Source organism: Hirundo rustica, chromosome Z, assembly GCF_015227805.2.
Source record: "Hirundo rustica isolate bHirRus1 chromosome Z, bHirRus1.pri.v3, whole genome shotgun sequence".
NCBI classification, from domain to species: Eukaryota; Metazoa; Chordata; class Aves; order Passeriformes; family Hirundinidae; genus Hirundo; species Hirundo rustica.
The window spans coordinates 26,490,372-26,502,509 of NC_053488.1; the positions used below are offsets into that span (position 1 = coordinate 26,490,372).

General features: G+C 39.7%; 1 protein-coding gene across 1 annotated transcript in view; it reads right to left on the reverse strand.

Annotated features, from left to right (window-relative positions):
* The window catches only part of RIT2 (Ras like without CAAX 2), a 113,483-nt gene that overhangs the window by 65,208 nt on the left and 36,137 nt on the right, over positions 1 to 12,138 (reverse strand). The window contains exon 3 of the mRNA XM_040090263.1: positions 6,627 to 6,818. Coding sequence (XP_039946197.1) covers positions 6,627 to 6,818 — 192 coding nt within the window. The remainder of the gene's footprint in view (positions 1 to 6,626; positions 6,819 to 12,138) is intronic.

The following is a 12,138-nucleotide window of genomic DNA, read 5'->3' on the forward strand; positions in this document are numbered from 1 at the left end:
TTTCCCAGCTCCTTAAGATGCGGCTCATCAGACATTTGCTCCAGATCCTTCCCTAACTCTGTTTGTCTGGACATGACATAGTTTTGAAGAATTTGCTTTTCTGTGCCTTATTCTCCTCTGTATTTTTTCCATTAAATTCCCATCATAATTTTGTAGTCATTGTCTAGGGTTTTGTTTATTCAGAAATCAAAGAAAAGACAAGTGCATGGTTCAGAAGTACAGTCTGTGGTTAGCAGCAATAACAGAATGAATCAGTAAGTTTGGATTTGTAAACGGAAAAGATGTCAGAAACAATTTTATAAGTTTTCATCTCACCAAAATACCACTGCAAAAAGGCAAAAAAGTGGCTGTCTGAGCCTCCCTCTGCTGTCAGCAGCAAGACAGACTACTTCCCAGGCAGATACATCTCGTTTTATGAGACACTTCTATGACATGTGATATATCCTGGTTTTCTGCATAGATTTCATAGAGGGTCTGGACAAGTCATCTAATCTCATAATTTACAATGTCTGTAATTAACACAAATGTATACTATTCTTTGTCAATAAGCAGCGAAAAACACATCTCCCTTGACTTGCAGTTCAAGCTCAGAAGGAAAATTTATACCTTTCATTTTTTGTGTATGACATTGGTCTGAATAATGGCAAAAAAGACTCCTTATTCAGTACAGACACGTCTACCTAACTTACATTTAATTTTTTCAAGAGAAAATGGAACTGCTGGTGTTAAACTACAGTTACAAATTTCAAAGCATTTTTAATGTCAAAAGCAACAAAATTCAGCCTGATGCTAAGGTAAGAAATTCATTATACTGCAATTTCATGATTCATAATATGAGTAAGGGAGCATCTAGTAAACAGTGCTTCATAGTCATGCACTGAAAAATAAAAATAAAAGTAAAATATGACATCATATTCTTGAAGTATTTTCAGAGTCTCAAGCAGGCACCAGAAGGTAAAGACTGACAATTTTTGATGCATATACCAAAAAAGTTACTCACACAAAAGAAAACAAATCAAAATAAGTTTTAAAGCAAATAAAGCTAAAGAAAAACAAAACAAAACAAAACAAAAAAACCCAAAAATTTATCTGTCTCAGACTCAACTAATATTTCAAGGTTTGAGAAGCATGAAAATACAGCAGCTGTCAAAATGAAAACCTGACAGTTGACACTCACATTGTCTGATACCCAGCCTGTTTATCTTGAGCAAAATACAGAGTAAAATCTTATAGAAGTGAGAATATTCAGCTGGTTCTGATCATGAAAACTTACTGTAATCCCAGTTTGAGAATTATTTTCTGGTAAAGTAAAACCTTAGGAGGAAAAAACAACAGTGAAAATCCTCTGTAATACATCTGCACTCCAACGAATGTATTTCTCCATCTTAAATCATAGAATCACAGAACCACAGAATGGTTTGGACCTTAAAGTCCAAACAGTTGGAAGGGACCTTAAAGTCTAGCATGTTCTGTGTCTGGTTCCGTCCCGCACTGGGCGGGAGCTGACCTCTGGCTAGCTCGAGTCAACACAGCCACAGAATGGTCTCGGTTCGTTTCGGCTTCTCGGCTTAGCAGCTGGACCCCAAAAGTGTTGTGACAGCAACAGCAGCAGAAGAGAAAAGGCTGGCTCTCAGCTTAGCAGGTTAAAAGATGTTTATTAGCTCCAGAGTTGAGGAGCAGAGAGGCTCCGAGCTCCGAGCTCCGAGCTGAGAGCTCCGAGGCTGAGATGCTGAGAGAGTTTTTCCCTCCCTCCTACCCCCTATAAGCGGGGGAGGGGTTCCAGGGAGAATAAAACAAGACAACAAATCAGGGGATTCAGGGGGTAACAAGGTGTGCCCACTCCCAAGCCTTGGACCACTAAAATCCAGAGGAAAGGAATTCCCCCCAGGGGACCTATCACCCGAAGCCCTCTCCCTGAGATTTCGCAGTCTGGGAGGGGCCCCTGGAGAGACAGACAGGCTGCCCCAGAGCGAGGGGGGTGGGAGGACTGACACAAAACACCTTGTTATATAGACAACACAAAAAGGGATACAGAATTGGGGATACAGTGAAATGAACCATAACATAAACTTCTTATAAAAACCTAATAAAACAGTTCTGCACCACCACAATGTTCCACCCCCTGCCATGGGCAGGGACACCTTCCACTGTCTCAGGCTGCTCCAAGCCCTGTCCAACCTGGCCCTAAACACTCCCCAGGATGGGGCAGCTACAGCTTCTCTGGGCAACACCTGCCTCGCCACCTCACCACCCTCACAGTGAAGAATTTCTCCCTAACGTCTGATCTAAACCTTCTCTGTTTCACTTTGAACACACTCTGCCCTGTTCTACCACTACAGTTCTGGATGAGAAAGGCAGATATCATGTTGATTTTTTATTTCTGACTAAAGGAGGGGGTTGTAAAGGGAAATGCTTTCAAAGGCACTTCTCCTCTCAGATTTTTGCTTGAAGCCAGCAAGACAACCCATGGGTGGAAGGGTAAACAACTGCATAATTCTTTTCAGGAGTAAGACTGTACTGGCAAAACTAACAGCTTTGATGACAGGCTTCCCAGAGAGGCCAGAAGCTGGAAGAAAGATGAGCTGCATCCTAACTTCAGACTAAATGGACATCAACATGTTTTTCATGGACTCAACTGAACCCACAGCTGATTCCTCTGGGGTCCAAAAAAAAAAAAAAAAAAAAAAAAAAAAAAAAAAAAAAAAAAAAACCACAAAAAAACATACAAGAAAAACTGCTCCATGAAGGCTGTAATATTTCTGCATGCCTAGAATTTCCAGATGGGTTCTAACATCCACATTAAAAGTCAAAAAAGGCTTCTAAAAAACAATGGTTTACAGCTCATACTACAACACATTATTCAAAGGAGCTTGAGTAGTTAGCTCCCCTCAGAATTTCTCAATATAATTAATATTTTGCAGTGATTAGTAGGTAAAGGCTTTTGTATATTTTCTAAACAACCTTTCAGTAACGCCACAGGTCCTAACTATTAAATATTTTTATATAAAGCTGCAATTTAATATTAGTACAGCATAAGGTTGAATAGCTTTAATGTATTTTTAAAGATGCATATGTCCTAATTAGATATTTATCAGTTACAAATATTTTAAACAGTAAGAATTAGGTGTTCCTCTGGAGTAATGCGACAAGGTTTACCTAAAGTGAAAGTATCAGCATTTTCAAATGGCTGGTTCTTCATGTTTCTGAAAATTTGATGATAGCTAAAGACATACAAGCATCCATGCACTGATCTAATGACTTTGCTATTTGAAAACACTGAAATTAAAATGTTACCTAATAATTTAGTTTTGTATTTTTCTATCAAATATCTACAGAATTAAGTATCACTGCATATAATACTTAAATGTTTCTTAGAGCAATGGCTGAAGAATCATGGAATGGACACAGTTCCAGGCCAGGCTGGATGGGACTTGGAGCAACATGGTCTAGCGGGAGGTGTTCCTGCCCATGGCAGAGGGTTTGGAATTAGATGAGTTTATAGTTCCTTCCAATAAAAAAACACCACGATTCTGTGAATGCCTTAGCAATTCATGCCTGCTCAGTGGGGAATGAAGGGTGTTGTGCCATCACATATACATCAAGAAAATGATTTACTCTGTTTTCCAACTATTTTTTCCACAATTTTCCCCATGTTGTTCAGAGAAACATGAAAGTATTTACTCTTTAAACTGGTGAATATAACTAAAACTTGCTTTAAGAAGGAGTACAGACAAACCCGTTTCTTAAGACATTAAAATTTTACAGGCACACATAAAGACTATAATTTCGCTGAAGCAATCACAAAATGAAAATATAATTTAAAAATAATCAACTCGGTTCTGTTTTCTGACAGTGTTTCTCTTAAGTGACAACTATAACTGCAGATTAGTTTTGTTCTTGTAGTCCTGCTGATAGATTTGAGGAAAGCATCATACATCATTAACTGTACTGTGTAAGGATTCACATTTCAAACAGCTTTGTCTGGGCAAGCCGCTATGGCTTGTCTGATTGTTACAGAATTGTCATTAAATGGAAATGATGCCCAAGAATGTTGAGCTTAATGTTATGTCCTGAAATAACATGAATAACATTACAGGTTTTTTTTTTAATGAAATACACAGAAGAAAAATGTCATTAAACAAAGTAACAATATTAGCCCTGGTGCCCTGGTCAAATTCCAATCTGGCTAATTGCCTTCTGACACCTACTATTTTTCAGCTGTTTGAATTTGCTGTACTTGTGTACCTTCCTCCCTGTTTGTTCATTGAAATGTTAATGCCCTACATCACCAGCTCATTGCTGCCTGTCACTCCAGAGTTAGTTGGCTGTCGCTCTCAACCATCCAAATGCTTTTAATGAAGCTGTAACCACAGTGCATGACCTTGAAAGATCTCTTTCAATCTACCTTTCCAGAGCTCATCCAGTTACTTAGATATTGCTTAACTTTACAAGTGAGCATAGATAAAACTTATTTCAGTTTTCGTTAAATATACAGAACAACCTCATTTCCAAGCTCTGAAGTAATGAAACTGAAGAGCAGGAATATGTGCTTAGAGCTAGGCACAGTAGTGTCCTCCCACAAACTGAAGCTTCAGTTCAGGTCAGGAAGGTACTCTGAGCAATGTCTGCTCATCTCCCCTACATAACTGTGAGTTGCTTTGAATTGTGGAGCAGAATCTGAAATGGATGAAATTTAAGTGAAAATACATTCTGGAAGCACAACTTATACACCTCAGCACCAACTAATTTTGCAGACAACAGCCATGGAGTAGAGATAGTCAAAATTTAAAAACAATATCCCATAATGGACCCATAAAAAGTTGCTCTTCTTTAATATGTTGTTACATATTACTTACTTATGGATACATAGCCATATTTAAAAGCTTTATTTAAAAGAGCAGATATGCTTTGCACTACCTTACTTGTTTTTGACTTAGGGGCCAAAGTCTAGATTGCAGAATATTTGAGAAAACCCTTCTGACATTGCCAAATGTGTTGGCATTTAAAGAGGGCTTATGGAGGAAAACATTCTGAAGGCCTAAATTCTGTTTCACTGGAAACTTTCAAAAATGTAGGACCACAATTTGGAATTTCCTTGTTCATATATTCCGACAGGATCATCAATGGTGACTTCACAGAGCAGTTTTTAGTGTGTTTAGCATGTCTCACAGGCTTAATTTCTAATATTACTCCCAAGAGCCTCCCCATGCCCAGTAATCTAAAGTGCTGTGGGTGAAATTCAATCCAGATACTCATGCACAGTACTTTTCCTGTTTGTGAGACCAGAGAAGATCACCAAGGAACATGTAAAAGTATTTAAACCAGGCATACATTTTTATATATTTTGACAGTGATTAAAATATAAAAGTTCATCAAAAGGTAAGATCAGAAAGAAATAGTGCAAAAGATTGGTGAAAGAGGGTCTTTGTACCAATTAGGAAGTAGAGCATTGCTGAAACCTCATCTAAGGGTTAACTGTAGGCAATCAATTGTGTCCTGCTTTGGGATCAAGTGCATGTCCAGTTCTCTCAGCAAAACAGCTGAATCATCATTCTTTCCCAAACCCACACCCCTCCCCTTCTGGTGTAGGAGCACTTGGCAATCATGTTTGAAGTCCCTGTTAAACTGCAGTAGGATTGTCACCTCTAGGGTTTTGTCACAACCTGATTTGGGAGGAAGCCAATGACCTAGAAAACAGATGTGAAGTTTTAAATGTACATAATCAGACCTCTAAGACTGATTTTAGGCTCAATGCTGTCTTGGATTTTCTTCAGGTAGAATTCTTCTAGAATTCAGGTTTCTTCTTCAGAAGAAGAAGGCAACGGAATGCGGAGAAGAGTGACAGGATAAGGGCATTTCTAGTTGTAGATTAGGCATATTTTCTCTTTAGTGTCAGGTCACAACCAAACCATTCTAATGTGATCTCTCTCTAGCTCACCAGTACAAACAGTAAGAGGGAGTAAAAGGAAAAGAGTGAGCAAAGATTATTAAAGACATTGAGAGAGACACAGTCATTGACCTTGTAGTTGAAAAAAATCTGTTGCCCTATGGGTGGTGGTAGCTGAAATCTTGTATACAAATCAAAGTGAATTACATGTTCCCCATTTTATCTGAACACTCTGATAACACAGTCACTGGATCTTCAGGCAAATGTAGTCTCATACTTTTTATACAGTATGAAAAACTTTTAATCAAATACATATGTTTGGGGAGAAAAAACAAATCTCTGCTTAATGGCTGGCAACATCAAAGAAACTCAAGGGTTTTTTTTTTTTTTTTCCACAAAGATCCTGATTGAAACTCTTTCTATGTTGAATATATGTATATCTATCTATATATCTATATCTATATCTATATGAATATACATAAATCTTTTGACAATAGTAGTCAAAGTTTTTCAAATAAAAACAGAGAAAGTTTATATGTGATTTGACAAGGCTACTAGAAGTTCCACCACATATGAATGAAAAGCACCACAAAGACTTTAATTCATTAAAAGTTTGTCACTCTTGGATTAAGTGTCTTCTTGTGCTAATAATTCTCAGTAGCACTGTACAATGCATGCTGCAGAAACTCCTGAGACAGCCAAGGAAAACCAAGCCAAAACCAGTAGAGAAGTCACTTACCTGTCTGAACTCCTCAAGGTCTATTTTGTTGCCCACCAGCACCACAGGGATGTCATAGGTATGCCGGACACGATAAATTAGTTCCTTAAACTCAGCTGCTTCTTGAAAGGATTGGCGGTCCGTGATGGAATAGCAGATAATGAAGCCTTCTCCACCTCGCATATACTGGTCCCTCATGGCTGTGAATTCTGCCTGCAGAACAGGAAGAACATGCTTAGTAATTTGGCAAACTAAATTATCCATCTGTAAATAACAAACTTGTGGAAAATTTCCCCATTTCCCTACACAAATTCACATTGTTTGTTTTTACCCTTGTAAACACTGCTTGCTGAAATTTGTGCATCCTTCTGGGTTCATCAACCCAAATAAAATTTCTCTTAGGACTTTTTTTTCTTTTCCCATCAAGGAAGCCCTGTCCTCTAAGAATACGAACTTATTATTCAAGTGCCTGCATACAGAAAATACTGTCACATGTGTTACCTTCTTCAATGCTGCCACTACAAACACATGAGTTGCAACTGAATGGATATTAATAGCTGTAAAAGAAACTATATTGATTCCTAGGAATCAGAGACAGGTACAAATTCCTTATTGTGCACACAATTCAAAAGCTCAGTAATATCAAAAAGACATTCATTAGTTGCCATCAGCTTTGGAACAGTGCCTAGCAAAACAGGGATCCTATCTGTACAAAATTCTACTTTTTCAAAGGGTCTCAGAAAAGATGGAGGTTTCACATAAGTGTAGGATAATGTCATTAAATGAGAATTAAAAATTTCAAACAGTGCAAGAATTGGACACATTTTCTTCTTCTTCAATTTTCTCATTTTATGTTTATTGTCAGCAATGCTTCTTGTTACTGGTTTTTGGGTTTTTTTCATATGCTTTTAATAACTGCCACATTGTACAAAAAAATCAAGATTTAGTTTTCAAAAACTAGTCTCAGGCACTGTGGCTTGAGAATATGTTTTAAAGCCATTTTCTTCCTCAAGTTTGTTTGCTTTTCTTGATCACAGCCCAGAATAACCCAATACCATGGCAACAGTCGGTCAGGATCAGAATCCTCACAGAATCAGTTCTCCAGAGATATTAAGATGCAGAAAGGTCTGATAAAAAAGGAATACACATTAGACCATTCCTATGAACAGCAGGATGTAGCGTAAAATCCTATATTTTTTACTCTATTGAGAATTTAGGCTAGGATTTTTTAAAACAGTTTTGTTTACATATATATCCTCAGCCCTTGCTGAATATTGAAGGTAAATGGATTTCTTATGCTCTTTTAAAAGTCTCAGCCTTAAATGTCTCTCAATAGTTGCTCATGTTGATTGACAATACTTCCTGCAGACTTTCATGTTGACCACTATCAATTATTTATGATGTACCTTTTACCCAAGGGCTTTATATGTCATTCAAAACATTTCACCTGCTGCAGCAAAGAAGTTCATCCAACTAAGCTTCAAAATGGCACACTAATAGGCAATTGAGGATACGATTCTGCTTTGAGACTTACTCAGAATTTGAAAATCTCTAAATTATCACCCCATAGCACCCCAAGAGAGTTTATTAGCTACCAAGCTACAAGACAGAGTGGGTCAGGTCATAACATAGCCCATCCTCTGGAAACTGGATGTGCAAGCAGTAAGGCAGCTGACCACTGAAGATATCAAACAGAATCACAGAATAACAGAATTTTTAGGTTGGAAGAGACCTTCAAGATCATCGAGTCCAAGCCATCTCCAATACCTCAACTAGACCATGACACCAAGTGCCACATCCAGTCTTTTTTTAAACACTTCTAGGGATGGTGACTCCACCACCTCCCCACGCAAGCCATTCCAGTACTTTATCACTCTTTCAGTGAAAAACTTTTTCCTAATATCCAGCCTATATCTCCCTTGTCGCAGCTTGAGACTGTGTCCTCTTGTTCTGTCTGTTGTTGCCTGAAGAAAGAGACCAACCCCCAGCTGACCACAGCCACCCTTCAGGAAGTTGTAGAGAGTGATAAGGTCACCTCTGAGTCTCCTTTTCTGCAGGCTGAACAATCCCAGCTCCCTCAGTCGTTCTTCATACAGCTTTGTGCTCCAAGCCCCTCACCAGCCTCATTGCCTCCTCTGGATGTGCTCAAGCGTCTCAATGTCTGTGTTAAACCGAGGCGCCCAGAACTGGACACAGCACTCGAGGTGTGGCCTCACCAGTGCAGAGTACAGGGGAAGAATGACCTCCCTGCTCCTGCTGGCCACACCATTCCTGATCCAGGCCAGGATGCCATTGGCCCTCTTGGCCACCTGGGCACACTGCTGGGTCATGTTCAGCTGCTGTCACCAGTACCCCCAGGTCCCTTTCCTCCTGGGCACTGTCCAGCCACACCGTCCCCAGCCTATAACGCTGCAGGGGGTTATTGCGGCCAAAGTGCAGGACTCGGCACTTGGACTTACTAAACCTCATCCTATTGGACTCTGCCCATCTGTCCAGCCATTCCAGGACTTTCTGTAAAGCCCTTCATCCTTCCAACAGGTCGACACACACTCCCAGCTTAGTGCCATCTGCAAATTTACTAATGAAAGACTCCATGCCTTCATCCATGTCGTCAATAAAAATATTGAACAGAGCTGGCCCCAGCACAGACCCCTGAGGGACACCACTGATGACTGGCCCCAGCTGGATGCAGCACCGCTCACCTCCACTCTCTGGGCCCGGCCATGCAGCCAGTTCCTAACCCAGTGAAGAGTGCTCTTGTCCAAGCCATGAGCTACCAGCTTATTTAGCAGTATGCTGTGGGAGACAGTGTCAAAAGCTTTGCTGAGTCCAAATAGACAACATCCACAGCCCTTCCTGCATCCACCAGGCGGGTCACCTGGTCATAAAAGGTGATCAGGTTGGTCAAACACGACCTACCCCTCCTAAACTGTGCTGGCTGGGTCTGAGACCCTGGCCATCCTCTAAGTTCTGTGTGATGGCGCTTAATATAAACTGTTCCGTTATTTTGCCAGGTACTGAGGTCAGACTGACTGGTCTGTAATTACCAGGATCCTCCTTTGCACCCTTTTTGTGAATGGGTGTCACATTGGCCAGCTTCCAGTCGTCCAGAACCTCACCAGTGAGCCAAGACTGATGGCAGATGATGGAGAGTGGCTTTGCAAGCTCATCTGCCAGCTCTCTCATCACTCTGGGATGGATCCCATCTGGGCCCACAGATTTATGGATATCCAGGCATTTCAGTAGTTCTCTGACTGCCGCCTCTTGGATAATGAGGGGACCATTCTGCTCCCTGACACATTCTACCAGCCCAGGAGGGCAGTTGTCTTGAAGGCAAGTCATCTCCTCACTAAAAACTGAGGCAAAGTAGGCATTAAGCACTTCTGCGTTCTCCTCATCTGCAGATATTAAGTTCCCTCCCTTGTCCAGTAAAGAACAAAGGTTGGTCTTACCCTTCCTTTTAGCAATAATATATTTGTAAAAACATTTCTTATTATCCTTTACAGAAATTGCCATTCTAAGTTCAAACTGAGCTTTGGCCTCCCTAATTTTTTTCCTACATGCTTTAGCAGCTCCCTTAAATACTTCCTGAGAGACCTTACCCCCCTTCCAAAGCTGATACATCCTCTTTTTATTCCTAAGTTCCTCCAAAACCTCCTTGCTCATCCAGGCTGGACGTTTACCTTGTCAACTTGTCTTTCAGCACACAGAGACAGTCTGTTCCCGTGCCCTCAACATCTCTGTTTTGAGGCATGCCCAGAAAGGATTCCACACTCTATGGTTTGGACAGAGCTTTGAGCAGAGCTTTTCCCAGGTCTTTTCCAGCCATCTACATTAGATAGCAACTAGATTAATAAATTATGCAATACAAAACTATACATCACATTCGAAGTCTCCAAGTTGAGATCAGGGTCTGTTAATGACTAAACACAGTCATTAAATCCAGCATCAGACCCCAGGCTCCTAAAACAGAATAAAGATCTCACTGGAGCCCCCATCTCATGTGACCCTTATTTTCTCCTCTTTTCACAAGTCCCTTAGAACTGTTGTATATCATTATTAGGAAAATAGTCTCCTTTACAGGAGGAACAGAACTAGTCCAGGAGTCCTTCAGGCTGAGTAGATAATGGAAACCTTCACCGAAGTTAAATTTGTGGATTAGGCTTCTGAATTTAGCTGGCTGTGCAGCTGCAGTCCACTGTCTAAGCTGTCCTTGTAAAAAGTTGTAAGCAACTTAATACCATTAGTGGACTACAGGCTGCTTCTGATGCTGGAAAATAGTTATACCATTAGTTATCTAATTATCTATTTTTTCCACCTACTGTTTATTTTTAGAGGGTTTATACAACTGAGTGGAACTGATAGCTAGAAGTATGTGTTTTCACATGGAACCTAATGGCAAGTCCAGATGACCTGTCTTCTTGAGTTAGAAATTTCATAAATCAACTACTGTACCACTGTATGACTCTGCACAACCTTTTACAAAGAATGAGCTCTATTTAAGTGAGGTGATCCACCTCTAGGAAGTGCTCAGAACTTTGTACACTCATTTATAGCCATTTATGGAATTAGGTCACACATCCCTGTTTAAGTTACTCACACTAAGTGATGTTCTGGAGCATGAGTACTCCCAGGATCACTCCCCAGGGATGCTTAATGGCTTTCCCTGACTAACAGGAGGCCCTGGGCTCCTAATTTCACACACTGAATCATTCTACATAAACAAAGTTCTCAGCTTTTAGGACTGACACTTTTGAGTCAGAATCATCTACCTACATATTCTGGTTCATGCCAGGGCATAGTTAAGACTTTCAGGATAGGAATCAGTTTACCTATGCAATTTTTCATTATGACGTATTATTACTGCTGAAAAATTAGTCTAAACAGACAAAATACTTTAGCGTCATGTTTGCAAAGATCCATTTTCAGAGGCATTAAGTATTCTGTGCAAACTGGATTGAGGATATACACTTGGCTTTCTGTTGTTAACTCAGCTAGTCATTTCCCTTCCATTTTTTTGATATTGACATTATCTCAGGTTTTTTTCCCCCTTGGCATGATTGCTCAGTACAAAGTCAAGGACCCCAAGGTAAAACATAAATAAGCTTGTTTTTTGATTTCAAAATAAATGTTAAGGGGTTTTTTTTGTTTGTTTTGTGGGGGTTTTTTGTTTGTTTGTTGTTGTTGTTTTGATTTTTTTTTTTCACCAGGAACTTCAACATATTAATATCTACTAAGAGAAAAAATAAATTTAATTGACAATAAATGTACTAAAGTCTTTACATGTGTATTATATATAAACTGCGAAGGACTAAGAACTAACTACATCTCTTTGTTAATTTTTAAGTTCAACTCTTACTCCAGATCCCATTTTTTTTCATGTTTCTCTACAGTAAGCAGAACTAAAATCCAAGTTGACCTGAGTTTTGTGACTGTTCAGGTGTAGATAGGGACAAAGCAAAAGGCTTTACAGATTTTTCAGTAGTTTTATATTTTGCCTGGTTCCCTTATAAAATAAGCTGTGAATCTGTCA